This window comes from Temnothorax nylanderi, unplaced genomic scaffold, assembly GCF_030848795.1.
Source record: "Temnothorax nylanderi isolate EJ_2023f unplaced genomic scaffold, tnyl_v1.0 TNYL_tig0111_pilon, whole genome shotgun sequence".
NCBI lineage: Eukaryota > Metazoa > Arthropoda > Insecta > Hymenoptera > Formicidae > Temnothorax > Temnothorax nylanderi.
In genome coordinates, this window is record NW_027249173.1 from 151989 (window position 1) to 170352 (window position 18364).

Below are 18364 nucleotides of genomic sequence, written 5' to 3' on the forward strand. Positions count from 1 at the left end.
AATAAACATCGCGGGTTTATATACTGGAGATGCCAATCCCCCGGGTCGAAACGTCGTGATACATTGTTACGATAATTGCCAATTGCGTCGATAAATAAAGACTCCTATTCAATATTCTTATAATATTTGACTCGTTCGAAACAGTAAAGTAAAATTTCAATAAATACTATAAAATTCATAAGAATTATTAAACCCTTTTTTTCTTTTGCAAAAAGAACTGAAAGGTTGTCGATAAGAAATCGCAGTAAGAAGACATGATAAGAATATCATGTATTAAATAATCAGCATTTTAATATTAATTATATTATTATTAGACCATTAGCGATATTGTATATAACTATAATCTACTTGTTATATAATGAAAACTAATAAAGAAATAGAATCGTTACAATTAAATCGTAATATGGTTTAGAGAGTTAAAAAATCGTATACGTATCTCAGTGCATTGAATGTTATCACGAATATCATGCGTACCTATTGTTGTTACTCTCGTTCCGCTTGTCTGCAAGATAACGTTATAGTGCGCCCGACTTCTACGCGCGTTTTGTGATGTGCTAAATAAAGTTGCAAAAATCGTTTTACTCTACCTGCCCTATCGAATCGGAATCAATAATGAACACACATTATGAATACACACGGTTATATGTAGTCTTTTCTCCCTCCTTAAACTATCTATCTATGCGATTGTCCGGCGAGAGATATAGAGCAAATACAATCAACGTGTATAATTTACGTATGCAGAGAATATAAGTTTCGTATAGAAAAAAAAAGAAAGAAGAGACAGACATGTTTATCTAATGTAAATATAAAAGTAAATTAATTATTAAAAAAATAGAGATTTTGATTGTAAATATATTTATTATAAGTATATATAATTATTTTAATTAAAAAGTTTATCATAGTATATTAAATATGTTGTATGAATAATTGAGTGTGCTGTATGAATATTTTATCATGATTATATTTAATACTTTAATAAAATAAAATAAATAAGGAGAAAGAGAGGATTTCTTACTATAGAATATACATACATGTATAAAGCTTGTATCTCTCAAACATTGTTTATACAGAAAAAAATATGTACAAAATAATCGGTAAATTATTGCATTATATTGATATTTGTCATTCAGTTCTCCGTTAACTACAAATTAATTCATTAAGTACAATTTAAAAGAACATCAATTCTTATTTAAAAAATATAAATCTATGTTAAAAAATATAAATATAAATAGGTATTATATTTATCAAATCTCTCTCTCTCTCTCTCTCTCTCTCTCTCTCTCTCTATTTTATCTAATTACAGATTATATTGATATATCGCATGATTATAATTCTTATTGCGATATCATTAAATAGAATTGTAGTAATAATTATGTATGTCTATCAGATAAACTGCAAAGGTAATCCCCATCTCTCTCTAAGATTATAATTAATTATAAAATCGAACTGTGAAACCTGTTCTCAGATCTTTATCCCATTTCGCGTTCGTCTCAATGTATGTATGTTGCAACACGAATTAATATCGCATGATGCATGGAACATCTGCTACACCGCGGTCCGCGACATATCGCACGCTATAACAATAACGGAGGTGCCGCGACGCCGTATCTCCGCATCTGTATTCTCTGAAATTTTAATTACGGCGTTCGCGCTTACCAAACAATTATCGTCGGCCGCGCTACGTGCGACGTCCTCACCTCCGGGGCTCCGTCGTTCCACCTTCGTTTCGCGGCCCATACGTGCCCCCTAAGGTGGTGGCCCCGCGCGCGCGCACGTGGAGATAGTGCCCGAGCCTCGTTCGAGAGAGGGTCTCATGTAATTTTCATCGAGTGGGTGGATACCCATTATTTCGCATTACAGGGTCCTTACCGTACGATCGCGCCGATCGTGCGGATCGAGCGGAACGATCGCGCATTAACGACGCGAGAACTCGCGCGAGATTTCTCGGGCCTATACGTACGTATTTTGCGCAAACCGCGTCGCATGACAATCGACAGGATCGCTCGATTTCTCGAGAGCTTTTCTCTTCACGTAGGATATATCTATTTAGACGTGACTCGGTAGATGCTTTTGATATTTAAAATTAAATAAATCAATTTAATAATTAATTATGAATTTAATAATTAATAATAAATTATAAATTGATTAAATAATAGTGAAATTTAAGGGTTAAATATAATTGACGCATTTATAAACGAACGAAGAATTCAGTAGAGACAAATAAAATGAATTCAACTCTCTTTTTCTTCTAAAATCAACTTCACATTTAAATAGATCTTGGGATCATTAAATAGTTGAAGCAAGGTAAAGGTTAATTTAAATCGTCGAGTATAGTACGTTAAACCGACAAAATTTAGATGGTCTTGACGTCATTTTATTAGATTCGTCTGTCGGATCACGAAGGGAAAGAAACTTGCGATTACGGCGAAATAGAGTCGCACGGTTTTACAAGGGTCCTGCCGCAACAACACCGGCGCGGCGCGCCCGGTCTTTTTGTTTCTTAATGCCGGATCATTAGCGGCATCGCATTAGCGGACGGTTCTCGAGTGTGAGTTAACGATAACAGATTGTACAGCGGGGCGCGATGTTTGCAAGCATTATTGGCGCCACTTGTACATCGTTACCGGTGTACGTGACGTATCGGCGGGGTATCAGAGAGCTCCGCACCATCCACCATATCATTATGACGCCTCGCAGGCAGAACTATCGATCCCGATCGATGATATTAATAGTCGCTAACTACAGTCCTCCGAGCCGCCTGCTTGTGCGAGTTCTACAGCAAGTTTCAGTATAAGGTGCTTTTCAAACCGTCGATCGACCGTCCTTTTTTTCTTTCCCTTCTCTTATATCCATCATTCGTCGCGCTAATTGTTTATAATTGTTCCGTCAAGGTTAAAACATACGCGTGCGGAATTGTTGAATGTGATAAAGTTCGATAACGATACTCTGTAACATTGACAATAATATGTTTATTATATTGTTCGATCAGTAATTGTTAAACAACGCGTTTGCAGTTGTTTGTTTCAAGGTCGGGATAATGCCCTGTCTAGACCAGAGGATGATCCTACTTGTGGTTTATCCTAGTGAGTAGTGTACACTACTCACTAGGAGTACATTTCGTTTCACGCACAATGTGCATAATGCATCATTTATCCTTGTTGTTCACCGAATGTTAAACATGGATAAATGATGCATCGTGCGTGAAACGGAATGCATTCCAAGGTGAGTCACAAGTAGGCACATCCTCTGGTCTAGACAGGGCATAAGATCGAATTTGCGAGAGTAACAGAACTTTCGAATGTCGCAACGCTTTCGATAATTTTCAAATGAATGTCGAGCCGACGTCTAGCAAAATATGTTGTAATAGTACTTGCATTGGGCGCGTTCAGCAGAACAAACCGTTCAGTAGCGATCGAACGTGATTGGCTCTTACTTTTAGACCGAGCAAATCAGCGTAGCGTGTTGATAAGACGACACTCAACAGTTGTGTCTGCTGAACGCGGCCATTGTTTAAAAACTACTTACGCCTGATGCAGTCGCCGAACGGAATCCTGAACCAGCTGCATGCGAATTTCTTGCGATCTTCAGCTCCGAATTGCCGTAGACACCTAGTAATGACATTTAACATTATTGTTATAGATGCAAATATTAATTAGGTCTGTTCGTGTTGTCTGCATTTCTTGCACTTACAATCTTCGCTTTTTCTATTTTCCATGTATAATTTACCTCGTTTTAAGTGCAGGGATTTTTAGGAATTTCAAGCAACGCGAACAAATCTATTGAATCTCCTTCGATCGATATAGCGCGGCTACTCGCTGCTCGCCATTTTGTTCTTTACATTCTTTGCAACTATTTGAGTCAATAGAGATTTGATCGGGGTAATCGCATCATCGACAAACAGACAACGATAAAAGGCGATTTTTGGCGTGACTCTGGTATAAGCAACCAACGGGTACCAAACTGCACCAGAACCAATAGCAGCCACGGATAGCGACTTTGGTATATGTACCAAGCCATACCAAACGATCGCCAAAAATCGCCTAATAATTACCGTATTCGATCCATCACCCTTAAATTGTTTCATCGAGGAACGACGAAGCTCGATGGAACGGGCTTACGAAAATTCATTCGCCCGATATCGAAATAAACCGACGTGAATCCCAGCTAGCCAACGGGGGCGGCAGGCCGCAGGCAGGCGGCGGTCTGAAGTCGCGCGCGAATCGCCTCATCGCCGCGCGAAAGCGCGCGCGAGACACGCTCTAGGGAATTCGCATACAGGCAGGTAACTTCACGGCGCTCCCGGTTTCCGGCGAGGCGGCCGTCCGCGCACGCGCGCGCGCCATGTTGGAACGACGGACGAAAGTTCTCGTGGCGACCGCGGCGAGCCGCGAGGGCGTGAGGTGTCGATCGGGCGCCGTGCAGCGTGCAGCCCCCCGGGAAGATAATAAACAAAAGGAACGGATGGCTGAGATGGCTCGTCTCCCTTGAGTCGGCTTTCCTCATCCTGGGAATGTTTCGCGTCGGCTTCGCGGCTGTTTGAGACTGTTCTCCCGCGAATGTGACTTCGCCATCGGGGTGAGTTTCCACGGCAAGAAACGCGAGACGTGAGACCCGCTTGGACCTCCCTCCTACCTCCTTCCCTCCGACCCCCGCGACGTCGCGAGCGACTCGGCGGCGCGAGCTTCACCGCGGCGCTTTGACAGGTTATGTTGACAGGGCGCGTGTAACCTTGGCCGTGCCTCGGGCGACCTCGATCGCTCGGGAATCTGGCCCGCGCGGTGTCGTCCTTCTTTCCCCCGTGTGTGTCGCGTTACGTAATTCGTCCGTCGGTTCGTCTCGCGAGAGCCGCGCACAACGGCACAGCGACCGCGGGCACCGCGGGGGCCCGTTTCGCGCGGCCGCATCTGTCATAACGTGCGCGATTCCGCTCACCGCGCCATATTGGCATCGAAGTGTTTTTCAACTGATAACTCCTCTTTTTCCGGGACAACCCGCTCACGCGGTGCCGCTTGTCGTTACGGGGGGTCGTGAGAAGGGGGCCGCGGAATCCTCGATACCCCTCCGGGCTTCGGGTCCGCGATAGGGCGTGCTCCGCACATGTAACGGACCGCGCTAATTTGGAGGAGGGTTTCGGAAATCAGTCGCCCGTTGATTTGAGGATTAAAACTTCGATCTGTACGTATATGATTTTGTAAGACAAGCCGATCGCTGTTTCCTTGTCCGTTGTAAACGTCACTAACGCTAGAAACATCCGTACGAGAAAAGAGCGCACATTTCGATAGCATAGATGGAATTACGTGCGTAGAATTTTTGCTATTGAATCGATTGATTTTCAGCTGCAAGATGACAGAAAGTAGCGTGTCCAGAATGAAGGGGCGCAATGGGGCACGACTTTTCAAGAATCCACCGCAGCCGCACATGTGTATACAGGATTTCATACAGGTATTGTGTCATTGTGATAACAGTGTTACTGCAAGAATTGTTTATTACATAACTTGTAGGAATCAATGGCGTGGGTATTATATAAATGTCGATTCTCTTGGTACAGGGCACTACGGCTCCGTGTTATGTAAACGTACTGTCTTGGGACAAAATTGCAATGCCTCGCAGACCTTCACTGCCTGTGCCACTCTACGGAGGTATGAGAGTGCCACCGCCTCGCACAAAGACGGAAGCCATAGTGTTTGCTGTAATGGCCAACCCCGAGGTCCTGCGAATGAGCGGCAAGAATGCTCAGGACGCAAAGGTAAATGAGACATTTTTAATCTGTAAAGTCTTGATTGATAAACAATAGCGCAAATAATTTTTGTCACATGTACCCTATTATTTTCTAACAGAAGCGTACGAGCTTTATCGAGTTACTATTAGACTTCATAGAAGCGATGAACGCAGGGGTAGTCTTCAATCGTAATTATACAATACTAAAAGATCGAGACATCACGGGCGAGCTGAAGGAGGTCTGGAACGCAGTGTTAGCCATACGCGACAATGAACAGCGTCCGCCGCAGCAGGAAACCTGGATCGACGTTCAACCTCCCATGTCGCAATTTCCTCAGTACCCGGAACAGCAACAGCACCAGCAAGAGTACATACCACAGCCGCCGCAGTATCACTCGAGCGTCGCCTATGGTAGGACTATTAACAACGAAAATATGCACTATGATAGCTACGGGCATCAGCCTCAAAGCTCGGCGATTTCCAAGAACGAGCCTATCTTCATATCCGGACACATCGTATCGCAGCAGTGCCACAACAGCGTTCATCGAATCGCCCTCGATCAGTACAACTATCGCGAGCGCGGTAGAGACGGTCAAGTTGTGCAAAATGTTATTGCGGCACAGCATCAATTTCAACCGAGGCAAACGTGGCCGCAGTATGTGAATACTAAGTATATGCATCCGAACTCGAATCTACCATATGGGCCGGCCGCAAATACCAACCCGGCCATTAATCTTTCGAATCAGATCAAGCCCTTTCAGCCATATCCTACTTACCAGCAACAACAGCAGCAGCCGACGCCGCCACCGCCGCCGCCACATATAGACAATACGATGCACGTCGATATTCGTAGGATGCAACAGCAACCGCAACAGTCACAAATACACTTTAATCATGTACAGTCGCCGTATGCTGAGCAATCTGGGTCATTCAATGTACAAAGTAATGCGCATAGAGCAAGCAGACCGCATATGGGAGTAGCTCAGAAAAACAACGTTACTAAGAGACAGACAAATTCACCAACACACACTTCTTGTACAAATTGCCAAAATAAGGAAGACCAATCTTTCACGAAGCCGAAGAGTCCCGTTAAAGTTCTTCAAAGGGAAGTGCCGATGGAGCGGCAAGATACAACTAATCATGCGGAGAGCAAAGCTCCAGTAGAAAAAGTAGAGGAACCGAAGATTGTCCCGGTGACAGATTTAGATGAGGATCTTAAGAAGAGTGATGAGCTCGTGGTTGAGTATGTATACCCGGAGAAAGAGGACGTCTGTAGTTCAGAACTTATGCGTACTGTCGACGAAACGCCGCCATGTGAAGAAAAGAATTCCGTAAAACTAGAATCCTGTAAAACATCTTTGATGGAGACGAAAGAAACGGAAGTGTCAGCTACGCAACAATTTACTGTTCAGAAGAATGCCAATAAGTTTTTCAAAGGCAATGCGCAACCGCGAAGAGTAATAACCAAAGGTAATAAGCATAACTATTCGCAGCTTCCGAAGTGCTCACCGATGAACAGCGTTGAGTATGGGTACCCGGAGAAAGAAGATGTCTGTGGTTCGGAACATACGCGTACTGTCGAGGAAGCGCCGCCATGTGAAGAAAAGAATTCTGTAAAACTAGAATCTTGTAAAACATCTTCGATGGAAACGAAAGAAACGGAAGTGTCAGCCACGCAACAATTGACTGTTCAGAAGAATGCCAATAAGTTTGTCAAAGGCAATGCGCAACCGCGAAGAGTAATAACCAAAGTTAATAAGTATTCGGAGCTTCCGAAATCCTCGCCGATGAACAGCATTATCAAGAGTGTTTTCAAGATTAATCCAGGCGCGTCCAGTGAGGAATCGTCGGGTAAGAAAAAGGCGAATGGCCAGGCAAGGCCAGCTAATGGCAAAGCGATGTGCGAGAACGAGGAACAGGTGCAACCGGGATACACGATACTGAAGAAGGAGGCTCAGGAGGAGATGGTGAGCGAGATCGCTCAATTATCCATTCAAGACTGCAAGGACGCGACCGAGATCGCTCCCGTGCTCTCGTGATAGCCAGGCCTACAGCTGGTACTCAGCTGTGTCGGCGCGCGACCAAGGGCTTTGATGTAAATAGATAGAACTTTATTCAATAGAAAGAAGTCAGGAAGAAATGAAAGACATCGCGAACAGATAGGCGGGGGGAGATATCGTTGATGATTAGAATTCAAACCCTTACTTCGAGTCCTGAACGGAATTGATATGTCTTTGAAACGGCTTTGATCGATTATCATCGCGCGGATACGTGACGAACATTATTTGTGATTTTATAACTGTCACAGTGTTCTTATAATAACGGTACTACGTGTGATATCAAGGATTTATCAACGTTAGTCTACTCATAGGAGTGTCGGGAAACTTATTCGTGATCGAAGCTGGGTACAATTTGAATTCATGTACAATTTGATTCATCAATTTTCATGCAATGGCCTTACTTATAACAGATTATTTTCTTGAATGTCGTTTGAATGTTTTTAGTAACAGTTTCAGTTTTTGTTATAATTTTCATATCTCTGTACTTGTAATTATGAAGTTATTGCTGAGTTCCGAAATGTCGAGCTTTTATTATAGTGGAATTTATTAAATTTTTCTTTATCTAGTTTAATTGATGAAATATGATAAATATAATTCTTTTTACTCTATATTTTGTAGAAAAATAAGCATTTTTTAAAATTAAAATATAATAATTCGTTAAATGTTTAAATTCTGATTTTGAACAAGTATATATAATATGGATATATATCTATATCCGCTCAGAAAATAAGTATAAATATAAATTTGTTGTTTGGTATTTTTACTGTACCCACTACGGCGACGAATGTGATCATTTGAGAACATGAGTTCACGCTTGCTAATCGAGATCCGTTTAGTTAGGCTGCGTTCCGATATTCACTGCCAGTATTGAAAATCTATAGTTTACGTTACATACGCTGTACGATTTTCAGTACTGTCACAATCTGCTTCCAATATCTTGCGGCAAATAAGGTCGGATAAACAGAGAAAGTGATATTATGGTACTTTTAAGTATACGAGATTTCTGAACGCTGCCTCATTGTCTCTACGCACGAAAACGAATTGAAATACATTTTTGAATTGGACTAAGCGCTAAAGCTGGGTAAAACGCATATTTTCGAATATTGTTAAACATTGTGTGATCGCGCGATGCCTGGATGTTTCTAAACTACCGAGAATTCGTTGAAGCACTATTTAATGCAGTGATGTACGCGAGATCGGTGATATTCAGGATCTTTGTTATTTGATGGATTATGCGATAATCCAGTGAGTCAGTTCAGTAATGACCGTGAGATTTACTCCATAATTGAAATGTGTGAACTAGTGTTTTGCCTAGCTCCATTAAGCATACAACGGTATTGTCTATAGTTAAGAAGAATCGGTAGGTTTAAGCCAGAATAACATGTAATTATTGCAAGGCGAACGTTGCTGTAGATTTACGAAGAAAGAAGCATTTCATTATAGAATGTAAAACAGCTCATCATCTCGTACTTATCTATCTACAAAGCAATCGGAGAATTTCTACCAAAATTTTCCATAGAAAAACTTTGCATTATAAATACGGTAACAATCTAATTGCACTAAATCGCCAAACATTCCGCAACAAAATTTTAATAGGATTCTTCATATTATCGGTTATAAATAGTCAATTTAAAGTTTAATATAATTCAGCTTTAACGATGATTTTCGAAAAGAATATTGTATCGGAGCGACGTCGTGTTTTCTCGCACGTGCGCGTCGTCAATAATGTGAATATCTGTATGATCTGATAACGTGCTCGAATAGATAATTACGATTTGTATTTCAACGAATGCGTAATTGTAGTTTATTATGAAAAATGTGTTTTTTAATTTTGAAATGTGCAAATGCCAAGAACGATTGGGAATTTGGAAGTAATAGAACAATAATTTTGCAGTTAAAAAATAACAATTGTTTAAAGATTTATCAGGCAAATATATGTTTCTTGTGCGAAGTATATTAATTAGATGGATGATGTTTGTTCAAATTGTTCCATTTCAAGAGAATGAAAACAAATTAAATAGGATTATTGCCGTATTTATAACGCGAAGCCTACAGCTTCTCTTTCTCAAAATGTACAGTCAGTGAGTCGTTTTCTTAATTTTATCATTGTTCTGAATATCAAACTTTACAACGATTTGAATTTATATATTGTTTCAAATTTATATGTATTATATTATCGCAGAAGAGTTAAAAAATATATATGCATTTAACAAGGCAATATATATATTTTCATTTTTTACATAAAAATCTCAATATTTTGTTTAACTCGATGAATTAAACAACTGGAAAGAACTAGATGACGACTCACTGGCCGCGTTCGTACAGAACCGTATCTCATGTCTCGACTGCGAGAGTCGATCGTATTTCATCGTATTTCTTCAATGTCACTCATCTCATGAGTTTTCGTTTGAACGATTGTCCTCCACGCGTTAAATACTCAGAGTCAATTTACAGGGGACAAATCTGCCATCACGAACTCGCCGTAATCTCGTATAAGTAAACTGTGAAAACATATATAGTGCTACCACATAGTAATCGACCAGAGATAATCGCTTCTCGGTTGGGTGTACTCTGCCAGTTTTATCAGCCTAAGAAAAAAGATTCGCCCATGACATACAGCCTGATCGAGACTAATCGGTCAATTATCGCGCACACAATTACTCAATTATCCTTCGATTAGTCGCGACCGGGTCGCGCACATTATTTTCTTATTTAATGCGGGACGTCTAAACGCACATCGCGCGCATCGGCGACCTTGTTCCTGAAAGCGCTGAACAAAAACTTAACAGTTTTAGCGAAACCTAATGTCTAAACGCGTTATGTAGTCACCGATGCTCTTAATGCTAACAAACGATCTTCTATAAGGATGAAAATAGTGTTTGGCCTCCGGTATAGACGATACGTTGTCATATTCTAACGGTTTTTAACAATCGCTGCCACAATAAGATGAAGCGGCGGATAAAGCTGCCATTTTTAAATTGAAATAGTTGGAAAGAGTCGATTTTAATCGCGTAGCGTCGTGTGTATGCGTGTAATAATGAATAATTGGCTGTCTTAGACCGATCTCAACAAAGTCGGCTTTGTTAAAAATATATTTTTGTACTTCGTAATGTAGCTTCTTGGCTGAGAACGGAGCAATTTAGGAAACCGCGAAATTATCCCCCAAAACTAAGTATTATTTTTTTACGAACAAAAAAAGAAGAGTGTTGAAAAATTAATCGTTACTGCGCGTAGAATTAAACGCTTAGCTTCTTTTCATTTTTTTGTGATTGTAAATATTATAGACTGGAATTTCGCCTTTCTACTATTTTTAATAAAAAGCAGATAAATTATGATATTCGAATTCTAAAAAATTTTTAAATTGCGTTCTTATTACAAAAACATAAAAAACTATATTCTGAAAGTTATTTCTTAAAACGGAATAAAAGTAAAGGTAACTAGAAGAGCGCTTTGAATGTTAGCTGCAAGAATTGATGTAAGGATATCTGTGTAAATGTTCGGAAACGGCATTTTTATAGGAAGAAATATTCTTCTTCAGTCATTCGCCGTTCTTCTAAATATCCTGGGTATATCTACTGATAGTTTTAAGAGACTATTCGGGCTACTACAGGGAGACTCTTTGCAACTATTTAAATTTGCGAACCGCACTTTTATCGTGATCCCCGTGTCGCATGCTTCGATATTTTAGAATATACTTGTGAGCTGTTCGAACTCGAAGAGAAAATCGTCTCCTCTCGAATTTTATTCCCGGACATTTCGTCACGTTTGTTCAGTGTATTCGAGGTGCTTCATTAGTATCATTAAGAGAGAGATCTCAGCTCGCGAGTAGTTATTGTTTATATACAATCGTATGGAAAGGACCAATCCGCGGAGAAAGAGAAAGAGAGAGAGAGAGAGAGACAGTGCAATTGTAAACGCGATAAAAAAGAAGATAAATTAAATGTGCGCCGCTTAAAAAAAATGTGATGATGCAAAAATACCTCTGTTATTTTTGAAAATCGCGACCTCACGATATATCGGCTGAATTCTCCTAGAAACAATGTAGGAATAAGGCTGTGTAACCACTATTAGCGACATTATTTTGCGACCTGAGTCCCTTCTACGATGTAGACCAATTGTTATATTTAGTAATGCACTAAGCGCCATGGAAGCGACGACTCGGTTAAACCGCGTCGCGACATGCAGATCGATGTGTTGTTGCTCGGGTTGATTTTTTTTACGTTTCGAAAATGAGATTGCGAATGGCACGGACTCGAGGGGGAAAACCGCGGACGATACAGCCTCACGAATAATTTATAAGACACGAATGAGCTTTTTATTCCCTAGAATCAACAAGTGTGATGGACCTCACTGAGACCCATGCAAATTACAGTTTGCTGTAAATAGCAACTTGCCTTTCGCGAAACGCAGAGCTTCGTCGATGGGAAAAAGACGTTTTAAGCGAAGTGAAGGTGGTTCACCATCGCATGTGAAATTATTACCGTAGATGTACGATAATAATGATTTCTTATTACAAAAAATTCTGATCCTGTTAATATATTTATTTATCTACGAGTAAAGTATACAGTCCTGTATCGTTTTTCTTTTTTTCTTTTTTAATTTTTTTTTCTTTTAATTTTCATTCGAATACGAGGCATGGCGAATGGCGCTTAGTACGCGTTGGCGGACGTTTATTTATAAGTTTATTTAAGATGAATTAAATTTATGCATTTTGCAAAAAAATGCGGATCTTTAATAACGATACTGAAACATCGTGATTCTGAGTGCTTCTTTTAAGTCTTCGGAGAACAGCGTACTCGAACGCCGATGAGAATTTTGTCAGTTTTATGACTTTATCACGTTTCTCTTTTTTAATTGTAATTTGATAGCGGCTTGGCTCGTTCCTCTGCCGAAATTTCCTCGACGCCGCTCCTCCTCTCATTATTGTTAATAATATGTATTCAGTATTTGTGTTATTTTAGATTCTTATTGATTATTATTATTGTCCAGGTATATTGCAGTTTATTATATCATTATTACCACAAATATTGTAATCTATTATTCTATAATACATGGTTTTTCCAAAGTTTGCCTATCTATATCTCGCTTTATTATCCGTTGAACCTTAGACATAATTAATCTCGTAAATTACAAAACTGTCTTCCATGTTCTTAAGATTTCCATGCTCTTTCGAAGATATCGAGAAAGATTGTTGTCTATCATAATCTCCTCTCAATATTGCATATTCTTACAATTAAATTATGTTTAACTAAAATTTTATTAGAATTTTATATTGTAATTTTATATTTATCTATCATTTTGATCCCAAATATTAAAAAGTGATAAGTACAAGTGTTGGCTATATGGATCAATGTACATGTATCAAATTAATTAGAAGCTCTTTGCCTATCTTTTTATTGTCCATAATTTTTTACCTTTTTTATGTATTGATACGTTTTTTATTCCATATATAAAAAATCTATTATAATAAATTATAAAATATATAATAAATATATGTGTATAGATATGAATTTATAAACTACTTACGAATATTTGATATTACAGATTATTGTAAACTTTTTTCAGCAAAAGTATTTTCGATCAAAAAAAATATTCTCCTTTAATAGCCTTGTCTTTCTAATTTTCTCAAAAATTTTAGATATGTAAGGTGACGTAATGCTAGTTAAACGAAGAAAGAGAGCAAATGAGAAAATGCTGAGAAGTTTCTTTAATTCTTTAGAGAAAGACATTTAATTATAAGTGTAGAAAATCGAAGCTGATTTTGTAATGACATAAAACGTACGATCGCTGGAATTGGACTGGAATATATTAGACAAACAATAATGAATGTAAAAGCAAGAAGAGTACTTAAATTTGAACAAAAAATTAGGAAATTTAATTAACAAAATATTTAAGAAATGCTTAAGTGAAGTAGAAAAGAATATAGAGAGAATAAATTTAAATGGGAGTCAGCGAGATAAATATTATACATTACCGTAAGAATCGAAAATGAAGAGATCAAGAGAGGAAGCTGTTGAGATCAAGTGTAGAGAGATATGGAGATTGTGGTTGGAAAAGCAAATACATTTTAACTAGATATCACTTTAACAGTAAGATACAGATATGAAAAAAATATAAGAATCTGTATATATAATAAAGATTCTCGAATATTAAAAAAAAATAAGGACAGAAAGATAATCAGAAAATTATCGCGAGATATGGAGATGAAAAGGTTACAGTTTAAGCGACGTCGGAAATTCTTATTTTAATAAAACTGCTATACGTAAGTACATAAATAGATAAATTAAAAAATTATCAGTTAAAGTCAAAAACGGTTTTAAACGTAAAATCACTTCTTATATGTAAAACGATTTTTGGCTTCTTTCAGTATATCTCAAAAATTCTTCGAGAGATAAAAAATGTTCTTTATATACAGGTATGTTTCAGGGTTAAATGTCCTACCTTAAAATATGAACTTAGGACCTCAAAACAAGAAAAAATTTTCCTCTGGAGGTATGCCCGTAAACGCTTTGTTTAAGAGATATTGACATCTAAACATTTTTATTAAAAAATTTTATGAATTTGTTTTTAGGCTATAATAAATAATTTAATAGTGTGCTTCAACTACTTTATTACTAGAAAATAAGAAAATTTTTACATAATTATAAATTTTGTTCAAAGTGACAGCCTTGAACACTGCAATGAGTAGGGGAGACCGGGGCTAAACAGTGTTATTGTTTCACATGCTTGAATAATTCTTCGTTGTAAAGAATTTATGTCAAAACTTGTGGCAATTGGCCTACGCGCTCTCCAGATTTGACGCCGTTGGATTTTTTATTTGGGATGCTATTAAACAAAAAGTCTACGAGAAAGGCCGGTTAATGCGACGTTAATTCTTTACAACGAAGAATTATTCAAGCATGTGAAGCAATAACAGGTACTCATAGTGCCGCTCTGCCACTGCTGCCGAGGAAAGATGTCTCAATGTACAAGGCCGTCACTTTGAACAAAAACTCTGTTTAATTACACCAATCAATAGCATTAAAAAATTTACGTTCCTTCGTGCTCTTTATATGAAAAAATGTATTGCGTTGTAAAGTGATGCAACTACTGGCGGAAGAGGAAATTCGCTGGATGAAAAAAATTGTCATAAAAAAGGAAAGAAAAGAAAACTAAAAGAAATTAAGGAATATTAGAATAAGGGAGGAAGAAGGTAGGGCTATCCTAAAATAGCAATATGTTGTAATAGTAATGGAAAATATAAATTATATATATATGATATTCAAGACTTGTATAATTTAAAGCAACAATATTATGTTTTTATCAAGTTTATGTTACGGTATCGGTATGTAATATCATTATTTGAAATAATTTCTGCAAACTTTCACAAAATCGAAAAGCATAAAACAAGTATTTATCTGTTAAGGTATGTAGATGATGCACGAGAGCGGATAACAATTTAAATCAAAATAATATACAGCTCTACTAATGCTTTCACTATTATGTATATCGTGACGGATCATTTTGGCGCTTCGTGTCGTAGAAAAAGATTCCGTGCGAGAAGAGCGAAACAGAGGGAGGACTTTCCCTTTCCTGTCTATGCCAAACGAGGCGTGCAATGGACTCTCACTCGCTAAGACGCACCGTACATTCTCACGAAGCAAAGTCAGTTTTGTCGACCACCTGCCACTGTCGCCGCTGATCAATTTGAAACAGTGACGCGTCCTTTTCCGGTGACAAATGGTGATTTGCGAGAGCGTCGTTAGTGCGGCGGTCGACGCAAAGTGCAATGATTCGATCGCGTCATCCCTTCCAGGAATTGAAAGCGACGAAAATGTCGCGGAATTAACAACTCGCGAGTGAATCTGCGCGACTGTTACATCTGATTTCCGATTGACGATCAAAAACATCTTCCGTTTCTCGATGATAGTGAAAGCGACGTGATATCACGCGTCGCTCTTACCTTGCGCATTCGAAAATAGAGATTTGGACATGCGTTATGTAACGTGAAACAAATAATGTTGCATTTGCACGTCGCGTTATAGTGAATGTGTTAAAATAAATGATTAGAAAGGAGGCGTTGAAGCCTTAATGCTCGAGCTTCTCGTTTTAACTTATACTTCGTAAGGCACATTATTTATCAAATATTTAATTGTAACTTTCAGACATCTGCAAATTAAATTCACGTCGCAAATAAATTTTTTTACTGTACAATTTAAAATAATAATAAATAAAATAAGTAAGCGCTAGTCACATGTAAAACAAGTATGAAGTCAAAGGGTCAAATAAAAGGGTCAAATCAAAGATGTTACAGTTAAATATAGCTATAGTTTATTGTCCAATGGTAGGCAAATGTAAACGTTCTGACTATACTTAGCCCAAGGAGAACACATATAAGTCAATGCATGGGAGCATATATATATTATATATATATATATATATATATATATATATATATATATGTACCATAATATAACACTAGAGTCCCTCGTAATCAGAATCTGGCCATACGGTAGCAACTTTTGATTGGTTCGCCATTTCTTAGCAAAAGCAAGAGAACAGAAAGAGAAAGAGATAGAAAACAGACAAAGAAAAAGATAGAAAAAAAGAGAAAACGATAGTGAATGTATATTCTTCTTTCTCGTAGAATTTTGTCAGAACTGCAAGTTGGCCATGCAGACTCTGATTAAAGGGACTCTAATATAACACTATATAATTTTTTGATATATGGCTGCGTTCCGATATTCACTGCAAGTACTGTAAGCATCATTCTGTCTTCGTTGCACATCGTATATCAAACGAAGATGGAGCGATGCTTACAGTACTTGCAGTGAATATCGGAACGCAGCCATAATAAGGTAAATGCCGGGACACTTAAAACCTATGTCTGGACACCTTTATTATTTTAGTTTTAACTAGTTTTAACAATTTTATAACTTATTTAAGAACTAAAATGATAAAAATGTCCAAACATATGTACGTGTCCAGGCACATTGGTACATTTATTACCTTAGTATATATACTATAATTTTCAACTTATATATTATACAGAAAAATAGCTTCGTTATATATTATATAATAATTTCAATCAAGTGCCAGGCAATCTCCTCGCAGAAATTAAAAAAACCCGTTTGTAGATGCTTCCAGATAAGAGATAGATACTTCCAGAGGGATTCACTTTTTTTCAGAACAATTTGTGAAAGTGGTCGAACAAATTATGTTTTCGAAAATTAATATAAAAATCCTGAAAGTCAAAATATCGTCATGTAGTGATTTTATGACGAGTCACTGTACAGTCATTTTGGGATCATAATAGTTCAGTGATCAAACTCTGACTTTTTCCCGTTATTTTTACATCAGAATGACATCATCTTGACTTCTTGTTCTCCTTGGATAGTCTTCATTAGCATAATTGAATAAATTAAAAAATGAGCGAATTAAGGTGTTAATTACATGCGACAGAGTTATATAATTAATCGAGTTAACATAATTAAGATATAAATAGAAATATTATTAAATAATTGTAGCACGAATTGCAAATCACATAAGAGGTAATGGCAACAGTCAGTAATATTGTCACGGATATAGAAAATTTTTAACGTCAAAACTAAAATTTACGTCCATTAAAAAGGTATATATCATAAAATAATTAAAACAGCTTGAACATTTACGCTTTTTAAGAATTTATATATATATAAATTTATAAATATAAAGCATTTTATATTTATGTTGAACAAAATATCCGAAAAGCTTTGAGTATTTACGCACACTTTAAAAATATAAATTCTTAAAAAGCGTAAATAATCGAGCTGTTTCAATTATTTACTCATATAGCAAATTTTATGGGATCTATTCCGATTAACCAAATAAATAAAGTTGCGATTTTAATGGAAACCCCAGACAGATTCCATTCGTTCTGCCCAACGTTTTCCTAAAGTTCTTTTATAGTTGGGATAAGAATGGGATTCCCAATTGGTATCGCAATATGTAACCCTATTTGGGATATGTTTGGGTAATCTGATCAGAATCTTAGCTATACTTTGGGAATGTTTGGCAAATTTCTATACGGAAACATATCCGTAGTTTGATAAGAAAATATCATGATACGATACGGTGATACGATACAAGTCTGGACCTGGCTTAAGAGAATAGGGCTAGCGAAAGCTGGGTATATGTATATGAGCTTACAATATTTATTATAACTAATTTATTATAACAAATATTGTAAGCACGTGTATCTAGCTCTGTTCGCTAGCCCGAGCTTCTTATGTTGTTTTTAATAAAACATCTAGAAGAACAGATTAACAAAAACATCAACAAGAAATGATTTATAATGACAGATTGTCTGTCATTATAAATGACTCTTTATTATTGTGATAATGACAGACTCACTATTATTTATAAATCTGTCTAACATTCTAAATCACTTTTTTGAGGTGAGCTTTCGACTTTCCATACTTGTTTTAAAAATATATAAATTGCGATCACATAAAGTGTAATCTTTGAGAGCAAAGACTAGCGATAATTATTCAGAAAGTTAGAGAGAGAGAGAGAGAGAGAGAGAGAGAGATTTTTTCATAAAAGAGGAATTTCAACACGTCTGCTTT

At 37.6% G+C, this 18364-nt stretch overlaps 1 protein-coding gene across 2 annotated transcripts; it reads left to right on the forward strand.

Annotated features, from left to right (window-relative positions):
• Positions 1-4218: 4218 nt before the first annotated feature.
• On the forward strand, positions 4219-12846 carry LOC139776065 (uncharacterized). 2 transcript variants are annotated; one of them, XM_071712510.1, is made up of 4 exons: positions 4219-4575; positions 5337-5442; positions 5549-5746; positions 5838-12846. In XM_071712510.1, exons 2-4 carry the CDS (start codon positions 5344-5346, stop codon positions 7755-7757), a joined length of 2217 nt encoding a protein of 738 aa, XP_071568611.1. In that variant the 5' UTR covers positions 4219-4575; positions 5337-5343; the 3' UTR covers positions 7758-12846. The 2 variants fall into 2 exon arrangements, with proteins under 2 accessions (XP_071568611.1, XP_071568613.1); XM_071712512.1 differs by lacking the exon at positions 4219-4575 and adding an exon at positions 4654-5175.
• The last annotated feature ends 5518 nt before the right edge of the window (positions 12847-18364 follow it).